This window comes from Cinclus cinclus, chromosome 1 (assembly GCF_963662255.1).
Source record: "Cinclus cinclus chromosome 1, bCinCin1.1, whole genome shotgun sequence".
NCBI lineage: Eukaryota > Metazoa > Chordata > Aves > Passeriformes > Cinclidae > Cinclus > Cinclus cinclus.
The window spans coordinates 11,239,027-11,264,197 of NC_085046.1; the positions used below are offsets into that span (position 1 = coordinate 11,239,027).

General features: G+C 35.8%; 1 protein-coding gene across 5 annotated transcripts in view; it reads left to right on the forward strand.

Annotated features, from left to right (window-relative positions):
* Positions 1 to 25,171, forward strand: part of PFKP (phosphofructokinase, platelet) — a 41,572-nt gene that overhangs the window by 11,835 nt on the left and 4,566 nt on the right. For 2 of the 5 annotated variants that reach the window (XM_062493950.1, XM_062493932.1), the window contains exons 3-16: positions 3,002 to 3,079; positions 5,343 to 5,532; positions 8,050 to 8,215; positions 8,867 to 8,911; positions 9,004 to 9,112; positions 9,563 to 9,658; positions 10,362 to 10,454; positions 10,805 to 10,930; positions 11,475 to 11,539; positions 12,229 to 12,298; positions 14,508 to 14,654; positions 15,507 to 15,577; positions 16,031 to 16,118; positions 16,997 to 17,149. In XM_062493950.1, the coding sequence (XP_062349934.1) occupies positions 3,002 to 3,079; positions 5,343 to 5,532; positions 8,050 to 8,215; positions 8,867 to 8,911; positions 9,004 to 9,112; positions 9,563 to 9,658; positions 10,362 to 10,454; positions 10,805 to 10,930; positions 11,475 to 11,539; positions 12,229 to 12,298; positions 14,508 to 14,654; positions 15,507 to 15,577; positions 16,031 to 16,118; positions 16,997 to 17,149 (1,497 nt within the window). Of the gene's footprint in view, positions 1 to 3,001; positions 3,080 to 5,342; positions 5,533 to 8,049; positions 8,216 to 8,866; positions 8,912 to 9,003; positions 9,113 to 9,562; positions 9,659 to 10,361; positions 10,455 to 10,804; positions 10,931 to 11,474; positions 11,540 to 12,228; positions 12,299 to 14,507; positions 14,655 to 15,506; positions 15,578 to 16,030; positions 16,119 to 16,996; positions 17,150 to 21,983; positions 22,137 to 25,171 lie in introns of all 5 variants that reach the window. The other 3 variants (XM_062493923.1, XM_062493941.1, XM_062493959.1) reach the window with 3 other exon arrangements.

The window sequence follows — 25,171 nt, forward strand, 5'->3', positions numbered from 1 at the left end:
TTCGGTAGCCATACAATTGGAACTGTGGTGAACATTCAAACATACATTGTCCAGTCCTCATCGCTGTGCACATAACTGAAACAATAAATGGAAATCATTATCATCATTAATACTTCAATTGTAATTAGTAATTAATTATTTTCCCCAATAGCTTCTAGAAAGCTGTTATAATTCTATAGCTTGTATATTTTAATGGTGTGGAAAACAGTGTGACAGTTCTATCTACCTTATTCAGAGGTAGTGAACACATACTTGGCAGTCAGCTGAATTAGGGAAAGTTAATATAACAGTTCAAACAGATCATGATTTCAAAAGTTCCCTGCCCTTACCTTGTAGTGGGAGGAGTTGTTAATATCCAATTGTTAATCCCCAATTCTCACCTTTTTGCACAGATATGGACTTCTGACCAAAATGCACAAATTCTTTCTACTTGATGCAGGAATGGGTCATAGCTCATCCTTAGCCTAGGTTTGAGGTGCTTCATGTCTTTAAGACAGTTCAAGCTGCTATTTTATTTCTTTGCTTTCTTCTGTGTTTTAGATTTTTTTAATCGGAAAATTGGGAATTTTATTCCATCAGTCTTATTTATGTATATATTTCCTATATGTAATACTTCTTTGGATGCACTTTTGTTTTACCTCTTAAGTTAAAATGGAAGGTGAATGACTTGAGCACACCTGCACTGTATATATTTTTGTCAACTCTCAGTGCAGCTTATTGGAGTCAGTTACAAGCTGAATTAAGATGCAACATTACACTCCACTTTCAGGATTTATTGCCAGTGGATCTCTTGAGTTATTGCAGTTGTCAGTAGAAATACTTACAGGAGAAACTTTCGCTTCATTACTGAATGATATAAGAAATACAAAATTCTGTTTAAAAAACAAAGCAAACCATCAAAGCTGGTGATGAATCAGTTTAGTAGTTTATTATCCATCATCAAACTTAGTTGTATCCAGTGTAATGCTTCTTTCTGATGATCTTTGCACTTTATTGAGGAAGTTTTTTTTTAAGTTGGTATGTAGATTAAGCATTATTCCATTTCCACTTTGTTCTACTTTTGAACAAATTGTGTAAATAATGGCTTAACTCTTCAAGTCATTGTGTGTATACATTAGCATACAAATAGCATGTCCTATATGCAGGGGCCCACAAGGGAACTGGGAAGATAGTTCACCAGGAACTGTGGTGATGGGACAAGGAGTAATGGGGGTCAAACTGAAAGAGTAGCAATGTAGGTTAGATATAGGGAGGAAATTCTTAACTGTGAGAGTGGTGAGTCACTGGAACAGGTTTCCAGAGAGGATGTGAATGCCCCAACTGTGGCAGTGTTCCAGGACAGGTTGGATGGGGCATTGAGCAACCTGGTCTTGTGGGACGTCCCTGCTGAAAGGTGATGATCTTTTAAGGTCCCGTTCAACCCATGCCCTTCTATGTGTATACATTGGATACATGTTAAAGTTATCTGCACAGTGTACAAAATACTGAAAGGGTCTGTTGAATAGCAGAAATTAGAGACAATAAGTAGTTTTCCATCTGGATGATTTTTGCTGTTGCTTGGTCATATTATCTCTAAATTAATCAGTCAAGACTCACCGAGTGGAAACTTTGAGCTTTCCCCTTGGAATCTCTACAGGAATCCTAAAATGCCTAATTGAGTAACTTGTACTTTTGCTATGTCCAGGTTGTCTTTACATTCTCATTTTTCATGCTGGTAAGGACTCAAAGTTGGACATAAAAAACCATATATATTATATAAGCCACTTTAGGCTTAGTGTGTTTCCAAGTTACTGCTTATTGAGTAAATTCTGCATATACTCTGAATCATGCCAAATTGAATTTCTCCAGTTTATAATGTCAGTTTTGCTGTTTTCTGAACTCCCTTATTTTTCTAGTTCCTGACTTATTATTGAAAAAAAATTGCACAGAAAAAAAAATGTTAACTTTATTGTTCCTTGGTGTGGAGAATATGTTCACATAATTTAAGAATGGAGACGTAAATATTGTGTCGTGGTTATTTTTCTTTAGTAGTTTTTTGTTTATTTTTTTCAACATGTTATGATTTTCCCTGCGGATTTAAATAAATGTCAAAAAGTTGAATGGTAATTCCAGTTTAATTCTGGTGGCCTTCAGGTAGGCTTTTCTAGACTTAGGACTTGACTGCTTTTTCTTTTCTTTTTGTTAATTTCTTGAATTTATTTTTTGTTTTGTTTTGTTTCACCTAATGGAAAAGAATCTGTAATTACCATTCTGCTAGTATTTTTGTAGATAGGTAATAAAACAAAGCCAGGCAAAGCCCTTTAGCTGCTTGCTGAATAGTTTTCCTTCTTTCAGGTAAGGGTAGTTCATCTCATATTACAGCATGCAGTGGTTAGAAGACCATTTAAGTTATTAGGAATTTCTTAAATGCATCAAAAGAATTTGTCTTTTTTTCCTAATATATGTCTTTTATATATTGTGTGACTGGCTAAAAAAATAGATTAAAAGGTTGTGTCACCTGATCTATTGTTCTTTCATGAAAAAAAAATTGGTTATTGCTCCTTATCTTGTTTTGCTTATTACCAGCACTGGGGGGAAGAATGTACAGTGTGTTACAAAGATTTCCTAAGTTCATGGCCCCAGGCTGAGGTTATGTTTTTAGGGAACATATTTTATAATGCATTTCAACGTTCTTTGTAGGTTTTTTTTAAAAAAGTGAATATTTATTCTTCAAGAAGAAGCACATTACCATTCTTGTTTAATAGCTGTGTAATCTGTGTAAAGTATTACCTTACCTTGAAGTTGTTTTTGGAACTGATCCTTTAAGAAGAGGGTTTGTTTTGCTTTTGCCCCCCTTAAAAGAAGCAGTGATACCTACTTGAATATTATTTCATTTAAATTGAGTGGGGGTTTTTTATGCATTGTTTTTAATTATATTAAAGTGCACAAGGTGAGTATTGCTGTAGTGGAAATTTGATGTAGTTTTTAAAATCAGACTTAGGAAATTCTTTCCCTTTTACAGGGTTACCAGGGAATGGTTGATGGAGGTGATAATATTGTAGAAGTTTCATGGGAAAGTGTTTCAAGTATCCTGCAAGTGGTAAGTAGTAGGGGGATGAGAGTGGGACCCAAAAACTCTTTATTCAAACAGAATAACCAAAATTCTAGATCCAGGCAACTACTTTAATTATGTATTTTAACTGTGTGATATCTGAGTGACCACCCTGTACCACTTCAGCAGAACCTGATTTCTACAGTGTGGATGGCTGGCACTTGCTAAAGATCTTGGTGTGGTCTTGAATCTGAAGCCCAGAAATAATCTTGAAAACCTTTGTTCTAGATTTGCACCATCACATGTCATTAGCCTCCTAAAGCCATACTGACAAGTCTGTATTTAATAAAAAAGACATTATAGGGCCAAAACATGAAACAGCTGTGTTTTGAAAGGCAAATAATTTCTTATGAAACCCTGTTGGCTTTCTGTGTAAGTGGATTTAGAGTTATAGTAATGGATGTAATTACAGTGCAGTTCTGCAGAGCTCAGATACTGCCAATGACTTCTTACATTTTTGTTGCAACATTCTGCAGTGTGGCCATTAGGATCTCCTCAGCTTTTGCTCAGCATGGTAACGTTGTTACCTCTTCCAGAGCAGGTGCTATGTTTGGCCAAGAGGCCTTACTGCTTGCCAAGCTTTCTGGAAACTACCTCCGGGTGAAGCGTGGATTTCTTTGGAGTTTTCTGTAAAGTTAATAAACATAAAGCAGTTAGCAGAGACATTTTTTTTTTTTTTTTTAAGCCAATGTACTGGAGAACTGTAAGGTACTTTTGTCCCCTGTGTTTGGTTGTTTTTCTTCTTTTTTTTTCCTCCGTGTCTCTCTTGCAGAATCTGTAAATAGAATCCTATGAAGTTGACAGGGACCCATAAGGATCATAAAACTAAGCAGTATGGCTAAAAGCATCATCCAGATGCATCTTATGATGATGAGAAAATTGAGTTCTCTCGGCCAAGCCACCCAAGAGCATAGGCAGGAGCAGGATGTAGACTCCTATACATGTGTAGTGTAAAAGAAAAACATCTTTCTGACCTTTATTTCTGGTAATTCAACAGATCAACAATGAACCACAGCATGCATCTTACAGAATGGGTTTAGTTGTTTTGATGAGAAAGGTGCTTCAGCTCATTGTATATTTCTGTTTATATTTCAGAATGGGTAGCACTTTGTTTCAAATACAGTTTCTTTTCCTCTTACAGCTGTTTCTTCCTAAGTATGAAAATACCTAGTTTTAGAGACGTTTTTTAGTCCTGAGTTTTTTTAACATCTCTGTGTGTACACATCTACCTTTTTGTCTGGAGATAGCTGAATTCTGTTTCACTTTCATGTTTCTTTCCAGTAGCAGCTATGCAACACAGATGGCAAACTGGCCTGAGAGCTGAAATACCTATTGATAGGGTAAATTGTGCCAGTACAGCCACTGCAGATTTGAAATTCAAATTTAGATGGATGTGATAAATTTACACCAAGTTAAAGTTAAGGGAATGTTTATACAAATATGATGTAATCATCTCCAGATTTGTTTGCAGGAAGGAAAGAAGAAAGTTTTTTCAGTCTTAATTCATACTACTTTTTACTGTGACAAATAAGGCAAAAATTAAACTTCTTGAGTGACTGAACAACATAAACACAGAAGATGTGTAAATAATGTGTGTCCATCAAAACACCCAGTGGTTTTCAGTGACAGGGCAGTTCAATTATTTTTAAAAATGACCACCACCATTTTCAAAATAATCTTTTAAATTCATATTAATAAATGTAACGGATAATCAATAAAACAGAAAATGTAGCATTAGTCTGATTTATAAGGAATGAAAGGCAGATATTGTCATAATTCTGTGGTATGACAATGAATGTTAATTTTGAATTTCAGGGATACATTTTTTCTCCTACTGTTTATGTATCTTGTGACATTAGAGGGAAGAATACCACACTGAGGCAAATTAAATGCTTAACTAGTTAGTATATCACTTCTACTCTTGCCATTCAGTATAAGTAACAACCTATTTACTGTAATACTGCTAAAATTAATCCAATGTAATTTAACATTTTCCTTTCAGAGTAGATCTTTATCAGTCATTTTGAGTGGTTTTTTTGTTGTTGTTTTTTTCCTTGTGTGCGTATCTGCTCTGGAACATGAATTCCCAGAGGTTTGATAATATTTTGTTTTTCGTTACTTCACCTCACTGTAAAATTAAAAGGTGGAAGCTTAGCTACAAAATCCATCATTAATCCACTTCAGGAATGTGCAGTGATCTACTGGGCTAGATGTACTGATCTAACTGGAAGTGCTCCTTGCCCTTCCCCAGGGAGGCACGGTGATCGGCAGTGCGCGCTGCAAACCCTTCCGCACGCGCGAGGGCCGCCTGCAGGCTGCCTTCAACCTGGTGCAGAGAGGGATCACCAACCTGTGCGTCATCGGCGGCGACGGCAGCCTCACCGGAGCCAACCTCTTCCGCGAGGAGTGGAGCGGGCTGCTGGAGGAGCTGGCACAGAAAGGTGAGTCTACCTTCAGACCCGCCGAACCTCCCCTCCAGTCTGCAGGGAAGGGATGAACTCCAACTGCAGGCGTGCAGGCTGGGTCCAGAGGGTATCTCTGAAGTTTCAAAATTAAATGCATTCGTTCTAGGAAATCGCGTGGTTCTTCATAAAGTGACAGCTTTTGGTTTCTGTACATCTGCTCATGCGTGTCGTAAAGGTCCAAAAAAGGCCAAAGAAGTTACTGGGCAAAAAAGTCCGTGTGGCTTTTTTCCTCTATTATGAATCATTTTCAGGATCTGAACTTCTTACCTTTTGCTTGAAAAGCCCTATGCCCTTATATCCTATCTGAGGTGGTAATTCTTTCCTGCAACAAGCTACACATTTGTATGTTATTAAATTATGATGCTTTCCTGCCTGTCTGTCACTGTTTGTTTAACATCAGAACATTAAGCGGCTGTTGATGGAAGCACAGCCAGCCCAGTAGTTGTCTTTGATGGCATCCAGGAGAATGTATAGGAAAGAATAAAAGTATAAAATAATGCTGTGTTGATGCTACGTGTTACTCATAATACACAAATACTCTGATAGGTTCCATCCATTTCTGTCTTCAGGGCTTTCTGAACCAGGTGCTGTAAGCAGTCCTTAATTAATTTCTCTTCCGTGAATGTATACAGTGTACTTGGAAGCATACAGAGTTTTGCTGAAAACATTGTGTAGCAAGGAGTTCTGCAGCTTCACTGAAAAATGAAGATTGTGAAGAATTCTCTTCTGTTTATTTTGGTCCTGCTGGCTTCTAGATCATTTGGTGTCCATAGTTTTTGTGTTAGAATAAACCATGAATGATGAATCCTGCTTCCTCTCTGCATGCTACTTGAGATTTTACAGCTGTCTTATTTTCCCTTCATCATCTCTTTTTCTAGATGGAAGAGTCCTAGTTTGCTTAGTTGTTCCTTATATGTAAGTTCTATATCTTTGATCATCTTTGTTGCCCTTCTCTGAACCTTTTCCAGTTCTACCCTGTTTTGAGGTGGGGAGGACCACAACTGCACCCAGTATTCAAGATGAGGGCAAACCATGGATCTACACAGTAGTATAATGATCTTTGTTTTGTTTTCTATTCTTTTTCTAATATTTTCTAATATTTTGATTTTTTTTACTGCTATTGAGCATTGAAGCTGATTTATTAATGAAAACAGCATTATTCTATGCTGGAAATTGTGTTATTTTGTTTGTGATATTAGGGTACATTTTTTTCATGTGTCTTAGTTTGTATTTATCTGCAGTGAATTCCATCTGATGCTTTACTGCTCATTGTGTCTTGCTAGTCTTCTTCATTTCTTCTCAGACACTCCATATGTTTAGACCCCAAATAATTCAGTTTGATCAGTAAACTTTGGCACTTTGCTGCTCATTCCCTTTACTAGGTTATTGCTGAGTGTGTTGAACAGTGCAGATCCCTGTAGAACTCCATTGGTTACCTTCCAAAGAAACAAGCATTTGTGTTTACCGCTGGCCTCTGCCTTGTATTTTTACCCTCTGTTTCACATTATTTACTCTATGAAAAGCCTTCTGTCTTATACAGTGACTGCTTAGTTTCCTCAAAATCCTTTGGCAAAAGATTTGTCAACGGCTTTTTAGAAATCTAAGTAGATTATGTCAATCAGATGCTAAGTCACATTTGGAACTCTAGAAGAGGTTTGTAATGCATGGTATACATTAATAGAGAACATTTTGATTCTTTGTCACAATGTTATATTTATCTTCATGGACATTAGTTATATTTCTCATTATGGTTTCTGCTGTTTTTTTTCTGTAATGTAGACATTAAACACGCTGATACATAGTTCTTGAATCCCATATTAAAAATTTGGCATTCTATTTACTACCATCCCATCCACAGATACTAAGGTAGTTTTAAGTGCTTAAGTAGCTAAGGTAGCTCATCCTTGAGATCATTTAGAACTCTTGGATGATACAGCCATTTTCATTGTGTCTTGGGAGACCCTGCTAAGACATAGAATAGGAGCTTTTCTGTTCTCTTTGCTTATTAATCATGAAATCAGAGCCTTTCAGCGTTGCAGAAGAGAAATTTTCAAAAGTTGGATGCTGGATTCTAACTGTTTGCATGTGCCCATAATCACATCCAGTTTGCATCCTTTTGCTTCTTCCATAGCATGTTATACACTGAGACTGCAATTTGAATGATACCATTTTAACTGAAAAAGTTACTGTTTTAACTTGAAATCATCAATTTTAAGGTTGGTTACAAAACTTGATAGTTACTTGACATTTTGAGATGGACTGAAAAGCTCTTATTTCTTTCCTTACTGTAAGGAGTTCTGCGCAGGATTCTTTTGTTTGGATGTTTGATTGGCTTCTGTTTGTAGTTTTGACTAACCTTGTTACCTAAAATATCTTAAACATAATTTAATGTTTGGATATGTTTAATTTATAAAAGTAGAGAACCCAAGCAATGCGTCTAATTTCTTTTTTTTTAATAGTCTTACAGTTCTTTCTCTGAATACTTCCTTGCAGGGAAGATTGATGCAGAGGCTGTTAAGAAGTATGCTTACCTTAACATTGTGGGAATGGTTGGATCCATAGACAATGACTTCTGTGGCACTGATATGACCATAGGTACTGACTCAGCTCTGCACAGAATAATTGAAGTTGTGGATGCCATCATGACCACTGCTCAGAGGTAAATTGAGCATATTATAAAGACTGATAACAAAGACACAGATGTTTTTGATTTTGTTTAAGTTCATTTTAAATAGAGGTTAGATAGGTGGGGAAATAAAAGTTCTTTTTGACGGCATCTTTCAAGTGTCTTGGTTTCTTTTTTTCTTAGTTACTGCTTTTTCATCATTCCAGTCACGGCAGCACTTCAAATATGTGATCATAGAGACTGCATCAGCCTTAGGGGCAGACTTGTTTTTTAATGTTTTTAGTCTTTTTCAGACATAGTCTGTTAGATAAGATCCAGACACCGAGAATAATACAAAAATGGCATGTCTTATATAAGCTTTATTTCAGTAAGAGTTAAGCAATTAAATGATTTTTTTAAATACAGCTATATCATTATAGTTCTTAACTATGGGTCTGCATCATTTACATTTCCAGTAAAGGTTCACATCTTCTCTTGTAGCTGCCTATACGTGTTTTGCAAGAAAGTAGTGAAAATGAATTATGCATTGGGAGATACTTAATTTTTGCTATATTGTTTAGTGTGACAATAATTTTATTAATGTTTTGTTCTCTTTTGCTAAGGAATTCTGAGTTCAGTAATCATGGTAAACACACACTGCTTCACGATACTAGGTTCAGTTAATTTGTTTTCTTATTTTTACAGCCATCAGAGGACATTCGTCCTGGAGGTTATGGGGAGACACTGTGGGTATGTATCCTCTTCAGCATTTTGTCTTGTACAGGTACAATTATGAAAGAAATCTGAACCATAAAAGTCTAATATTTTTTTCTGTTTATTAGGTATCTAGCTCTGGTTAGTGCCTTAGCCTGTGGTGCAGATTGGGTGTTTATTCCTGAATATCCACCAGAAGAAGGCTGGGAAGATTCAATGTGTGTTAAGCTTTCAGAGGTAATTTGTTAATATGTTTGAAATTCCATGATGTCTTTTTGGGTGGTTATTTGAAAGCAGTGATTAAAAAGTGTGATCAGGACTTTAAGTAAATCTTTGGTTTTGGTATCACATAAAGTTCTCTGTGATCTTGAGCATTTCTTTTCTTGCACTCTGATTGTTTTGAGGAATCAAATGACCCAATCAGGGAACTGGATAAATTTATACCTAAGTAAGCAGTAAGTGTTCATTTCCACTGTAATTTGATGTTAGACATTTTGCATCATGAATAAAAAGACGTTTGTGAAAATAAAAGTTGTGAGAACATGTCATGTGTGAGTGATCAAATACAAGAAATGTTTCCTCAAATCCTAGCCACTTAATGTAGAGCAGTTGATTATAAAATTATGCTGTAAATTCCTCTTGTTGGTTTTTTTTAACTATATGAATGTGTTTTTATTTTTATTGCAGAACCGTGCACGAAAGAAAAGGTTGAATATTATTATTGTAGCTGAAGGAGCTATTGATTGTCACAACAAACCTATAACATCAGAGAAGGTTAAGGATGTAAGTGTCAACATCCCTATGATACAAAATTTTGGTTCATAAGATGGGGCTTATTGTTAACCACTACATATCTGTAGAATAAATCTGTTCCTGTAAGGTAGCTTATCACACAGTTGTATTTTATGTTTGTGCTTTATTATCTAAAATTCCATAGTCAAATTAAATGGCAATGTTTTCAGTGGCAATTAATTAGAACCTTTTCTCCTTGTACTGTAACACAGTCAAAAGCATGTGCTTCATGGATGCCTTAATTGATAGTTCAAAATCAGCTCAAATCTGTATTTGTAATCCTATTTTACTTTTTATGTCTTATAAAATTTTTAATATTGGTCTGTCTCACATGAAGTAATATGGTGTGCTTTGGACAAAGTCTTGTCCAAATGGTTGCTTTGCTAAAAATGTCCTTGGTGTTTTAAGATTAAGAAAACTTTTAAGCTGAATTTTTCTGCCTTTCTTTTTAAAGGGGTCATTAAGAAAACAAATTGAGAAGTAGTCATTGGTAGAAAGGAGCTATGATACTTTGGCTTTAACTATGAAGTTCTGTTTCCCATCACTGTCAGTTTTAGAGAAACCTTTGACTTCATTCAGAATTGCAGTTTTTGAAGTAACATTTAGCACTAAGTGGTGTTAAGTGTGCATGATGCTAACATACACATAAAATCATGAGAATGATAAACCCACTGTATTTTGAAATTCTATGCAGCTTGTGGTTCAGCGGCTTGGTTTTGACACCCGAGTAACCATCCTGGGTCATGTGCAAAGAGGTGGAACCCCTTCAGCTTTTGACAGAATTCTTGTGAGTATTCCCAAAATAACTGCTCATGGCTCCACATAGAACAAGTGCATTTTGATTATTTGTCTGGAAGTGGGATGGTTCTCTACATGATTAATTTGACAAATCCAACTTTTATGTCATATTAACTGTCTGACTAGCTCAAATTCAGAGTAGTGAAGTGCTTTGTGTGAAGGACTCTATGGTAAGGATCAAAATGTGAAGAAGCTTAATCCTCCATACTTTCGGGTATAAACAGCCCACAGCTTTTTCACCTTACAAAGGAGGGATTTGGGTCAGCTGGAGTTAGAGCAATAAGGACCATTTCTGTGACTGGAAACCTTGTGCATTTCAGTGCTTCCATTCTCCTGCAGGCGAGTCGTATGGGTGTGGAAGCCGTGCTTGCCCTTTTAGAAGCTACTCCAGATACTCCTGCCTGTGTTGTGTCCCTGTCTGGAAACCAGGCTGTCCGTCTGCCTCTGATGGAGTGTGTGCAGATGGTGAGGTTCTGGAAAAAAGCCAATTTATGTTATTTATTTACTACAGCAGACTACTATGTACAATAATTGCCTGTTCTCATTAGGACGTTGATGGAATGTGTACAGCTCTTACCTGTATTTGGGAATGAATAATGAAGTTCATGTATGTTCTCTGTGTGTTACTATTTATCTGTAAACTATCAAGGATTAAGAAATACATATCTTCCTAATTTGTTCTAAAATTTCGTCTCAGATCTTCTGTTTTTATTGTTACAACAAATTTTTCAGATGCTTGCATCCATTTGCATGTGATATACAAGTTAGGTTTCTGAAAAACTGTAAAAACAAAATGCATAATAGATATGTTGGTTTCTTTGTCCCATGAAGGCTTTAGGTATTTGTTTCTACGTTCTTCTTCTCCTCCAACCTGTAATTTATGCTGTGAGAGGAGGTAGCTTATAAATTGAGGATTTATCAGTATTTTTTCACTGTGGAAATATATTAATATGTGGAATATATTCCTGTGTTCTTTAAACATACTGAGTAGTCAACTTGTTTTTTCAAGACTCAAGAAGTCCAGAAAGCCATGGACGAGGGAAGATTTCTTGAGGCTGTGAGGCTTCGTGGAAGGTATGGCCAATAGCTTGTATCAGTTTATTTGCTGTAGAAAAAAAAAATGCTGTTATGCTGGCAGGTGACATTTTATTTTAAATATTTTACTAACTGTATGGTTTTATGGGTTTGAGAGGAGATAGAGAGAGAGTTGCCTAAATAGAATAATGGAAATTCTTACCTGCACCAAAATATGCAAAACAAAGCAAACTGTAATTCACTGCTGTGTCAGACTAGTGACTGTTCCTAGGCTAACTGGTCACAAAGCAGAGCTTCTGTGCTGTATGGCCTGACTGGCAGCAGCCATAGGTTTGTTCATTCATGAATTTGAGGCCAGTCCTGTGAGCTTGTTTGTATGGAATTGATATTTTTCCAGCAGTAATGTTGGAGGAGGTATTCTTCAGTCCTGTCAGGAGAGTGGTTTCTATCTCAAGTAATTTGATAATTAAATGCTTTTTCCCCAGTCTAGAAAACTAGTTTTTACCTGCATAGTTGTTTTATATTTTATGACTCTTATCTTAAAGAATTGAATATTTTTCATTGTTCTCTCATTTCCAGTTTTTGCCTTGTTTTGCATTTGCAATAACAGTGGTGTTAATATTTCATTTCAGTTTTTTAAAGTTTCGGAAAAATTCAAATGTTCCTTTAAAATAACTATGAGTTTAAAATTTTACTATTTTATTTGCTTATCTTACTCATTTGTTTAGGAGCTTTGAAAACAACCTTAACACATACAAATTACTGTCTCACAAAAGGCCAGATGCTGAGCTTCCAAAGGTAAGGGGGTTTTTTGAGTGTGCAGTGCATGTCTGCTTTTGGAATCTATTAATAACTCCCTTCAAACTTTATTATAGCATAGTTTATGATTTAAATATTATAAAGATGCTTGAAGTACACTAGTTTATTCTAATAATAAGTAACATTTTCTTAAGGTGAAATGCCACTGTAACTAGAAAATTGCTGTAGACGGTTTCTTGTTGTCTTGGATGTACATCTGGCCCCAGTTGTTATAATGTCTGGTCCTAATAATTACTGTTTTGCCCTCTGTTTCTTACCAGGGAGAGAAGGAGGGGTGATGTTTAAGATCATGATTAAGACTGAAAATCTTGAGATAAAGGAAGATTCTGTATTAAAAGAATTCTAAGCCTTCCTTTTAAAGGGTAGAACCACTCAAGAGCAAGGGCAAATCCAGGAATTAATGTAATAGACATTTAGTTTCTTTGTAGTTCCTAAGATTTGTATAAGAGGAAATTTTGATTTGTTTAGGAAGCAGACAATAAATTTTGTGTATAAACAAGTCTTAGATAGGATTTTTTTCTGTTTTTATTAAAACTTTACTGAATAATTCTGTGTTTGGTCATAGCTGGTGACTAAGTTATCTCACTTGTTAATTTTTCTTTTAATAGTGGTCTGTGACCATTTGTTATCATATTTGCATAATGAGGTCACTGTTACACTTTCTAGAAATCTTCCCAGATAAATAATTTGAGTAATGATTACTTGTGATAGCTTCTTAATATTATTAAGGAGCAAAATTGTTTTGATAATACAGTAAGGACCTAAGAGTGAGCTTCAAGAGATCAAAAACTTAAGGATTTTTTAGGTGGATATTTAACATTTTCTTTGGCAGATCAGGTGTTTGGGTTTTTTTTGTTTGTTTTTGTTTCTGTTGTTTTTTTTTTTTTTTTTTTTAACAGCAATGCAAATCCAGGACTGTTGGCACTGGGGTTTTGTATTTTTTTTAAATATTTTCGTCATACCTTCTGTGATAAATGGCATTCAAGGAAATGTAGGCCATGTGTAATTACTAACTACTAGGATTTGACCATACTAACAAAATCTGTGTGCCTTCAGTAAAAGAGGTTGAATAGGAATTAAAAAGTAGATGAAATGTGCATGTCACAGGAATTGAGGAAAGAGCTAAGCTGATCAGATCAGGAGAGCCAGCTGAATGCTCTGCTTCAGCAATGCTCCTGCACACATTATATTTTGCTGTTTGTGATTGTATTACATTTTTCTGCAATCATTTGATTGTACAAGAACAAAAAAAAAACAACAAAAAATCCACCTACATATACACTGGTTTGTTTCTCTTTTATTGTGGTTTTTGGGGGGGTTGTTGTTGGTTTGGGGTTGTTTGTTTTTGTTTGCTGGTTTTGTTTAATCAGATGAGATTCCGTGATCGTTACTTAACCGCTGTTCTGTTTTTTGTTCTCATCTTCCAGAATAAAGTTAAATAACTTCTACCTCTTCTGCAGGACCATATTGTTACAATTGTCATTCAGAAATGTTTTTAAAACTTCCATAATCTGAAAATGTGTGGTGTTGGGAAAGGTGCTGAGTGCTTCTGTTTGCTAACGTGTTGTCAACTGCTTGAAAAACCTGGCCACTAGCTTAGTTTTAAAACTTGTCTGTTCCATTCTGCATTGTGCTGACAGTATGCACGTAAATGCTGTGGTGCTAGAATCAGTTCCTACTTTTTTTTTTGCTACTGTTGGTGTGTTTGCAAAAAGAAAAGAAAAACCATTTAAAAAGAAAAGAAAAACCATTTAAAAAGTTCCTGCTTCAGTAAGGTGAAGCTGGTTGAATAACAATGGCCAGGCTGGCTGGACTTTGGAGCAGCCTGCTTTAGTGAAAGGTGTCCCTGGCCATTTTAGGGGGTTGGAACAAGATGATCTTTATGATCCTTCCAACCCAAACCGTTCTGTGATTCTATTCTGGGCTAGAATGTAGAAACCTTAATGATTTAACCTGTAAAGCAAATGGAATTATGATTAAGTCTTATTTAAGAACAAACTTTTTTTTTTTAGTTGTCTTTTTGCTATTCTACAAGTGGGGAAATGTCTGCACCTTGCACTTAACTTCAACTTTTCCACATGTTTAGGAGCTTTACCTGCATTCCAGTATTTAGCAACTGCGTGTGATGTACAAATTAACCATGGCGTAGAAATCAAAGTCTTTACTATATATTATTTGTATCTTGCAGAGTAATTTTAATGTGGCAGTTTTAAATGTTGGTGCTCCTGCAGCTGGAATGAACGCCGCAGTGAGGGCTGCAGTGAGAGTTGGCATGACTGAAGGTCACAAAATCTTTGCTGTCATTGATGGTTTCGAAGGGTTCGCGAGAGGGAAGGTCAGTGTCACGTGTGTGTGTTACCAAGTGCTATGTGCCCCATCCCACACCACCACCTTTATTCATGTGCTTGCAAGGTATGTTCTGTCAAAACTGCTGAGGGAACTGGTTCTGTAACTTTTCTGTAAAACCTAGATTGTAACTGAATTTCTCAGCTATTCAAGTCTGTAGAGTCATTTTTGCTGAGTGATACTAATCACATGCTGCAGAGCTACAGAATCAGTTCAGATGAATCCTACCTTTGAATTTTAGTTAATGTTAAGCATATTGTAGCTTTTTCACAGAGTAGCAGAATTATCTCTGATTCTGAGCAATGAGTTGTTGCACATGTGTTCCTTTGCTGTAAGGAATTTTGTAATGGTGCTTATTGAGGGAAGAAGCTTTTTCTTCCTTATGTAAGTTAGATTCTTCTGTTCCCCTGTTTTTAAATGTTACACTTCAGTTGGAGTACTGAAGAGAAACCGAATGCAAGACTAATGATTTCTGTGCCTGGCTGGAACCACACGTCCCCAGACTTACATCAAAGACCTAGCTTTAGGTTTTTTTGCTTTGCATTCAGTGGGAGAGGATGTGAAAATAGGGTCAAGATATGACACACAGAAACAGGGTTCATCTTGGTCTGGAAGAAGAAAGAACAAACGGAACAGAAAGGAATTGTAGTAGTTCAAGAGTAATGGAGTTAAGCTCTTGATGCTGTTTTCTTTCTGGGCCTCCTTTAGTTTTAATGATGTCAATGCCCAACAACTTGTTACCACAACTTTTCATGAAATAGGCCTTGGTGGTTGCTGCAACTCAAGAGAAGTAATTGGATAATCACTTAACAAAATCTCCTTTTTTTACTTTTATTCAAAGATTAAGGAAATTTCCTGGGGAGATGTTGGAGGCTGGACTGGTCAAGGAGGATCAATTCTTGGTACAAAACGGTAACATCAATGTTTTTATCAGTTGATAAGATGAACTGTAGTGCTTTACATAACCACTGTATGATTCCATGCTCTTTTTTTTTCCACAGAGTGTTTTTAAGTCCTCAATTTTTGTGCATTGGGGTTTTTTGAGTTTGTTTTTGGTTCAAATTCTAGTGTTCCAACTTGGCTATTTTTATAGTACTGAACCAGCTCTGAAGAGTGGGAATTGGGACCTTAACTTAAAAAGTTCCTGGGGTCCTTACACTTCTAAAGGATTGCAAACCTGCAGTATCTTTACACTTGACATGATTCCTTATTGTTTGTCTGGAAGAATTACTTCTATGGATAAATATGTAAAACAAAAAACACTGTGTTGTCTGCTCACTTTGTGGTTTCAGCATAGTAATGAGTACTTAGTGCTTCAGAGTCTTTAAATTGTTTTTATTTTTCTTTTGGTTTAATGATTTTTAGTACTCTTCCTGCAAAATATTTGGAGAAGATTGCTGACCAGATGCGCACTAACAACATTAACGCCCTTATGGTTATTGGTGGATTTGAGGTACACTGAAATATCTAATTTTGTCTAAGTAGAGTAGAATTCCTAACAAAATTAATAGTCTGTTTTGATTTTTTTTACCCAATCTTCATGTAAAGTGCATGTGGCTCTCTCTGTCTGTATTTGATACACGACATTTAATTAAATAGTAACTATTAATTTATAAATTTATTATATATTTATTAATTTATATAATTTTTAAAATAGTAACTATTTAATAAATTAGTAACTATTGTAGTGCGAGTTTCAGTCTATACTGTATCAATAGTTAGAACATACTTGCAAAAGTTCTTAACTCAGTAGAAACGGCACTATGGTTCCTTATTTAAACCACTCTTCTCACATAGTGCATGTCAAAATCTCAAAATCTGTAATGGATCTAGAGGAGCTTTTTTTCTTCCTGTGTTTCAAGTTTGCTTTGTTTTCAAAAAAACAATTTTGGAAATTTTGATTCAGGGAAGTATTTGCCTACTCTTTGCAGAGAAGAATGTGCTCATTGCTTCTTGATAAAGAATGTATCTTCCTTTTTTGTCCAAACTGTTAGCTATGACCCTAATTTAGGAATATTAAGATTTTTAAATCAGGAGTAACAGTACCTGAAGATTGGGGAACTAGTTTGTTTTGTCGCAAACCAAATTTTTGTGTCTAAATTATTAATTTTCAAGAGAACATCTGTTCTATTTGTTGTTTTCAAATGTATTCCTGTTTCTAATGCTTTATTTTTTGTCCATGTTAGATTTTAGTGGCTCCTTAGTGCTCTGACTTGCTGAAGTGTGCTGTGGTAGAAATGGCTCCCCCTGTGGCCCTTCTCATTTTGTCACTCCCAACTCTGCCCTTACTTTATTCATCCTAATGTTTCACCCGATGCCTGTGCCCAACAGGCTTACCTTGGACTTCTGGAATTGTCAGCTGCCCGGGAGAAATATGACGAATTCTGTGTTCCAATGGTTATGGTTCCTGCAACTGTATCCAATAATGTGCCGGGTTCAGATTTCAGCATTGGTGCAGATACTGCTCTGAACACTATAACTGATGTAAGTCTGCTCTGGTGTGTGCACATTCTAACAAAGCAGTTGTTTAAACTTTCTCAATTGGCTACAACTGGATATTTTTGTAGACCAGAACTTTGGGGAATTAAAATTACTTGATATAGCCACAGTTATGACACCACTTTAGAAAAGAGAAAGTCTAGGATCCCAAATGCTTCCATTTAATTTCTGCTTAAACTACAATGACCTCTAAATTTTTGAAGCGCAAGATAAGATGGCATCTGTTGTTGTATAAGAAAGAAAGAAAGAAACTCAAGCTGAGATTTGGATGATCATTTGCACTGTAGAGGGGGAAAAAGAAGTCCCTGTTCCTACTGTGTTGAATTGTAGTATACCCAGCTGCAACAAACACTGAAGGAAAGTTGCTCTGTTGAGGAGAGTCTTAGTTATGTGGCATCTTTACACCTCTAAGAGAATATGTAAAATCCATATTTCTCTAATAATAGACATTACATTTATTCTGCTAATAGCAGATTTAATAAAAAGAGTTGAGACATGTTAAGAAGTATTTTTTAAAAAATCAAATCCAGTAATACAACATAAGATACAAATTGAATGTTTAATCTCTTATGAGGAAGAAACTTCTCTGAGTATGATAGAGCCCTGGAAAAAGCCCATGGAGGTTGTGCAGTCTGCTGTGGAGATAATCCAAACTCACCTGGGTTGTTCCTGTGTCACTTGCTCAGGTGCTCCTGCCTGGGTAGGGGTTGGACTGCATGATCTCCAGAGGTCCTTTCCAACCCCAGCCATCAGCCATTCCTCAGTTCTCTGATACTAATCTCACTTGATCAGAAAGCATAATCAGTTGGACAAAAAGAGTTTCATGATACTTTGGAAAACTAAATTACAGTTCTCTTATCACTTTAATGTATTTGAAAGTTTTAATAATGATAGCTTTTTCATTTCAAGGATTCTTCAGATGCTACCAACTGTGAATGCACTACCATTTTTTTTTTTTGACGATTCAAACATAAATAATTTTAACTTCATCAAAAAGCCCCTTCAGTTAGGAAATATCAGTTTCCTGAAGTATTGCCTTGAAAGACTGTAATCTAATTAAAATTCATTGAATGAATTCTTTATAGACAACTTGGGTTATAAATGTTGATGTGGTTTCCAGTTCTGGTAAATAAAAATATCCCTCCAAAATGACTGATCATGAACTAAGGTGAGTAAAATGATTGTGCATAACATCTGCTTTCCTTCTTCTCTTATCTTCATAAACTTTGTTAACCAGACTGACTTCTTTTTATAGGTTAATCAATGTGGTAGTTGAAAACTTTTCAGAAGCTGTTTTTTTTGTTTTGTTTTTTTTTTGTTTCTTTTTTTTTTTTGTTTGTTTGTTTGTTTTTTTGCTAGTCGCTTTCTTCTGGTTGTTTTGCATTTAATTTTTCCCTAGATTTTTTCTCTGGATTGATTATGAAAAGTAATGGCTTTTCAAGATTTATATTCAGTTGAGTGACCAAAGGTGACCCTGTTAAATGTGACCAAATAAGCTCAGTACAATTGACTGTGGTAAACAAAAGTAGGAGGTAGACATGAATATTTGTTTTATCTAGTTTATATATTGTTTTTATTCCTGTTACCACAGTTAGGTCAATAAATGCATCATAGTTTACAGTGCCCTCAGAGCAGTAGAACCTCTTCAGAACTCCAGAGTGTCATCACACTTAGTTTTTCTGTGGTACTGTTCTTACTTGTGTGATCTTGCCTACCTCTAGTAAGGTAAGTACAGCTGTGCTGGTAATGAGGGATTGTTGCTGTTTGGCATCATTAGACACTTGTCAGTTGTTTAAACTTGTCAAGCTGTGTAAATAGTACCCTGAAACATTTGCTGATAAAATGCTTTGAAATTCTGCATCTAAAAAGAAAAACAATTGAAACCAGATTCAACATAACTTCTGAAATAGAGATTAGTAGAGTGTGCTCCTCACAAAGGCATAAACAGTGGATACATTTATCAATAATTAATTTAGATTCTGTAACAGATCATGGGACCCTTTTGAATTTTTCCATTTTTTCCACTTCTGTTTTAAAATCTTGGCTTCAAATTTGATTTATCTTTTGAAGAGTGTTTTAAATTCATGATAAACTCTATTTTTCACTTCACTTTCCAGAATATTAGAAAGAGCTGCTAATGACAACATAAATATAGAATACCTGGGAAAAGCTGGATGTTTCTACCTATGGAGGATATGCTTAAGGATGATATATATAGGCATACAAAACCTTTTAGGACTGCAGGATAAGAACATGAACTTCGAATTTTCTATTAAATGAAACATCACTAAAATAAGTACCATAATAAGAATATCTATATTCTCAAGTATGTTGCTAATTCAATGAAATTAATAGGATGTTATTTTGGATATCAGACCTCAGGAATATGACACCTTCTCCTTTCATTTCATGGTTATCAGTTAGATGAGAATAATGGAACCTGAAAAAGGGAGAGGCTAGAACTTAATACTGTATTTCTTTGACAATCTGATTTTCCTTTCACCAAAAGAAAAGGGGGTACATACTGATGATTTGGTTCTGTGGGAAAAAAAAAATCAAGCATTCTCTGAGGAGCAAAGGAAGCTACAGTCAGATGCCACACATGTCCCATGGAAAACATGCCTCTACCCTCCCAGTAGCATATGTGTCTCCATATTAGTCTGAACTAGGAAACTGAAAATTTGCCTTGGCCACTAGCTAACCTAATTTTTTATCTCCTTCAGTCCTAGTAACAGCTGATGTGGAGTAAGGGCAGTAACTCCATCACCTTCAGTGGCCATTTGTATTTAGATCAACTTAAAAGTCAACAAACAGTAGTCTTTGCTTGACTGCATGAATTTTTATAAAGCATCCTTGGTTATATTGGTTATGGCAATAACCTTTTTAGTAATACAAATCTAATGATGGGATAGAAAATTATTAAACCATTTTATTAACCGTGCAGTGTCCATCTATGACCTTACTGTAGTAATTAAAAAAAATACTAGCATAGCACTTATTAAAACCATTCATCACTTATTTATAAGTGGCCATATTTTGAAAACATTTTCATCTTTTGCCACAGTGATGCAAAGATGTTGCATATAATCATCTAATGCTCATGCTTGGTGAAGGTACAGTCATTGGATATGTCAGCTGAAATCACTTGCATCAAATAAAATGGCAATATTTAATGCAAGTAAAACATATCTTAACTGCATCTTAACATACCATAAATGCAGACTAACCAGTTATATTAGTTATTGCTCTGCATCTCCCTTGGACTTGGTTTTCTAGAAGTCTTAATATAAAACCTTTTAGAGAAACTGAGGTTCTGCAGATCTCCAGGAAGCTACCTGGTTTTACCAAACCACTGTTATTTTATATGTCATTATTCTTTTAGTAAAAGTAAAAGTTCAAAGCAGCCTGATTGAGCTGAGTTGGGCCAGGCAATTGCTGAAGTATCCTAAGTAAAGTCTCAGCCATTCAAAAAGCAAATCCCAAATAAACCACTCCTGTTTGTTGCTCCTGGCTGTACTGCTTCTCAGCTCTTGGAGTCTGAAAGTGCCATCTTTTAGGCTGTGTTTCAACCTCAAACTGAAAGTATAGCACTGAGCCATTGCATTTACAAAACACATGAGAAGAGGGAGATTTTTAGAAAGTCAGTTTGCATTTATGCACCTACAACCATAAATATCCTGTTTTCTCACTGAACAGGATCTGCTCTGTCTAGGATAAAAAGCCCAGAAGGAGAACTCTCACAGGTAGGGGGTTTTCCCATAATTTTCTTCCAAGTTGTTCCTTAAATCAGTCACCATGCAGATATGCCTGGAGATAACCTCAATAGGTATGTAATTTTGATCTGCAGTAGTTTGCTTCTCTGAACTGATTTGAGAAATCAAGAAAATGAGACTTCTGTGAATATCAGTTTCTGGGAGAAAGAGATGAAAAATGAGTGCACTATGTAATCAGGCTTTCTGGTGGAGAGCCATTACATAGGCAGTTTCGAAAAATTACCATACTTCATTGAGAGATGCTGCTTAGTTTAGATTAGAAATAATTGGAATAATGTAATGTATTTTTACCTAAAACAGCTTAAGATGCAAAATCTTAACATTTATTTTGACATCCACTAGGAACACCTAATCCTTCCAACATGATCATGTATTTTGTGGAGTTTGGAGTCTTTCCAAGGACCTAAAGCTACTTTTCAGAGAATCCTTGAACTATACTTGCAGCCTCTATTAAGTCATCCATGTGCACACATTCCTGGATTTTTTTAGGCCTATATCCAGTCTCTGTGCACAGGGGCAGGTGTATGATGTTGACAGAAACTTTGAAGGCATGGGTGAACCTTTTTTTTTTCCTTTCTCTTGGTGGAAGTAGATATGTCTTGACTTTCTAGGATAACATAGTTTTTTTAAAAGTATCTTTCTTTAAGCATTTTCTTCAAGTTGCAAGGGTTTTACTAGTTAACTTTCTAAGCTCCTTAGCATGTATCAATCTGTTATTTAAATTCTTTCTTGTGGAATGATTTCCTGTCTAGCTTTTTGCCATCCTTTCCTACTCAGCTGCTTCAGGCCTCTCTGCTGTGCACACTTCACTTTAGTCTGTACTAACTTGTACTAATCCTCTGCATTTCTTCAAAGAGCATTGTGCCAATGCAACCCCAGTGCACTGTTGTGGTATGTACAGGATATTTCCACTCCCTCAAATAATCTCACCAATTGTATTTACTTGGGCCGATGGACAGCCACATTTACCATCACATGCCAGGAGTCATTAGCAGAGCAGTGCAAAGACAAGGAATGTTTCACTCACACTTGTACCACTGCTTCAGGCCTTTGAAAGTTGTCTGCAGCTCCAGGAGGCCCGTGCCAGCTTTGAGGAATTTAAAGTTCCTATATGTGTGGTGCCTGCTACTATTAGCAACAATGTGCCAGGCACAGACTATAGCCTTGGTACTGACACTGCCTTGAATGCTATTGTGGAGGTAAGACTGCGTATCTTTTAAAAAATTAAAAAGATAAAATGCATAAGAGGATACCTAAAGACCTTGAAATATCTGGTTTTCTGAAGTAAATCAGTTACTGTGGTTTTTAATGGTTAATAGTTCAGTTTTCCAAGACTGATTAAAGATTGACCTTAGAAGAAGTATTATGTTATATGCTTAATTTTTGGGTACTCTCTTTTGTTCATCTAGATTCCTGTGCATTAGTGCTTAGGGTATTTGCTTTTACTGAGAATCAAATATTTTGCTTTCTTCGATTTCATTTTTGTCTTGCATATTACTTGGGTAAAAGAAGAAAGTGCATGCTTTATAAACGCCCCATTTGTTGGATGACCTACTGACTGAGCTCAGTGCAGTAGAACATTTTAAATACATGATTAACACTAAACACATGAATAATCCTGTAGAGTCCATTAGGCTTAACATAGATTAAGTGCATATAAATGCATGGATAGTATAAGCAGTTCAGTCTGTCACTGATGTTCAGCTAAACAGTGCAGGGTCAGAACAATCAGTGTTCTAATTTTGCTCTACCATAGTTTTTCCCTTGGGTACAGCTGTTTTATGAGCTCTTTCAGTTGTATTTACTCTGCTTAAGACACAGCAAAGGGAATTGATCTGAGATCTAATGCAAACAAATGAGTAAATCTTAGCAGCTCCAGTTTTATCGAACCCATCATTAGCAAGCCATATAACTGATGATGAAGTAATTTACCAAGGAAGTCAAGACTGCAGATCCAGGGGCTTGTGAAAAGCAGGTTTGTTTTCCTGCTTTATGCAGTGTTCTTACATAGTGAGAGAAAAAGCTCCAGTTGATAACTGGAAGAGCTGTGTCAGAAAACAGGGGGACCTGGCCTTTGGGAGCTGCATGCAGCATCCCTGGTGTGAGATGTCCTAAGGTGTTGTGTGGGCTCACCATGTAGCAGCTTTCATAAGCAGGACGTGGGCACTTTACCACTCCTTTAGTTTTTTCCTCCCTTGGCCCTGACGTTTACAGAAGTAGCTAAGTCTGCTAGTTGTGACTGATGGACCTTCAAAAGTGGTGACTTTGAAAACACAGTGGAGCAACAAACAATCGCATGTAGTGTTGCATCCTCTAAATTGTTTTGGTACTAATTTAATTACAGTTTGTATAGATTACAGTAATGCTTTCAGTAAAAAAATATGGTTGCATTATTTGAATTTTATTGTCATTAGGATGTTTAGCTAATGCTAACAGTACAACACTTGATTTGCTGTTTTGAACATTAGGATTCCTCATTAAGCTGGGTCAGTTCATATGAAAGCTCAACTAGCAATGGAATTCCAAAGAGTGCTCATGCCTTGTTTATGACATCTGAGACCTGCAGCAGGCTTTTGAGGTTTGGCTTTTCCAGCCTGTAGTGTAGTGCATAAATTAATAATTCATTTAAGTCCATCTGTGCCAATTTTATATTTGGGTATTTCAGTCACAGTCATTCTGAGAAAGCAAGAATAGTAGAAAGTTTCTACTCCATCTCTTGTAAAGTCAAAGATAGAAACCCTTCTAAGTAAATAGTCTCATAGGCAATGACTGATTTACTTCCTTGCTTAGAATGCAGAGATTTTCAAAAGGCAGAAAATTTCATTCTCCTACCAGCAGATGGAAAACCTTTTTAGAAATCTCGGAGTTTACAAATATTTTAAGTCTCTCAAAATGGTGGAAATCTTCATGTGTATTTATTGTCTAAAGACAAGGTTGTTTTACTACATAAGTTAAACACATAGTATCTATCCAGTTATAGGCAGATTTTTAAAAAATGAGTTAAATTGCTCCAGTGCTACAGCATTCTGCAAAAATTTTCATGAAACAGTATTTGGAAGGAGAAAGTAAAGTGCTTAGGGACGCTGTAAAACCCACGACATATAAAAGTGTCATTTTTAAAAACTGATAGAAAGTCAACATAGACTTTTGTGATGTAGCTTGTTATGGTGATACTTTTCTGCTTGGGATAACAGAATGTCTGTATTCTGAATAAATTAATGTGAATGCTGCACTTTTATGTGTAAAGACATATGCATATATGCAAATACATAAATATGCAAAAATTAAATCACATGTATCTTTTTCTAGCTTTACCTAAATACATGCATACGGTGGTCTTAGTCTTTAAATGCATTAAACTGTATTTAATGTTAGAAGTTCTAGAGTTTGTATATTATGTTTTCTCATGTATCAGTTAATGATTTGTTCTGTGGTGTGTTAAGTATGGTTTTTAAGGACCGTATTGCTCACAATCTGAATTTCTGCCTGAAGCAGTATTTTCAGTTAGCTGAATGAAGTTCTGGTTTTAAAAACTGTGGAATAGAAATACTTCAAGTATACAGCACCTACAGTTACTCATTCAAAAAAGCAGTAAGGCATTTTTTAATGTTGCCATAATTCAGGTTGCAAGGTGACAAACTTCCCAGGTACTTTCATTTCCATTTTTATTAAACAGAACTGGTGTTGGGACACTACATCAGTTTCACAAAATTCTTCCTGTCAAAAAGTGTGGTATATCCTATCTATTTGTTTCTAAGACAAAGAAGAAAATAGGACCTCTATTTCTCTTACTTGCTTTCTAAAAGGAAAATACATTAATCAACAACTTCAAAATAACTTTGAACAGTAGAAAAATTCATTCCAAGAGGTGAGCTTGTCAAATAGATTCTTTAGTATTATTGAAACCTAAAGAGGTGGATAGTAAACTAGTTCCTAGGTTTCTGCATTTTCCTGACTTAAGATGTTTTTTTAAGATTCCTAGGTCTTGCCAAACTGGAGATTGCCTCTGACTTTGTTACTTTCCACATCTCTTAGGCAGCGCTGATAAATATTTGTGTTAATTGTTTTCATGGAAGTGACAGATCTCCTTGTGGAGAACATTTCTTATGCTGGTCAGAGTAAGGTGCAAGTGGAAATTTCAGTCTTCTTTCTATAAGTAATGTAACTGCTAGTAAAAAACCAAAAGCATTTTAAAACATGCGCCAGTAGTGCTTGAGAGAAATGTATTTATGTG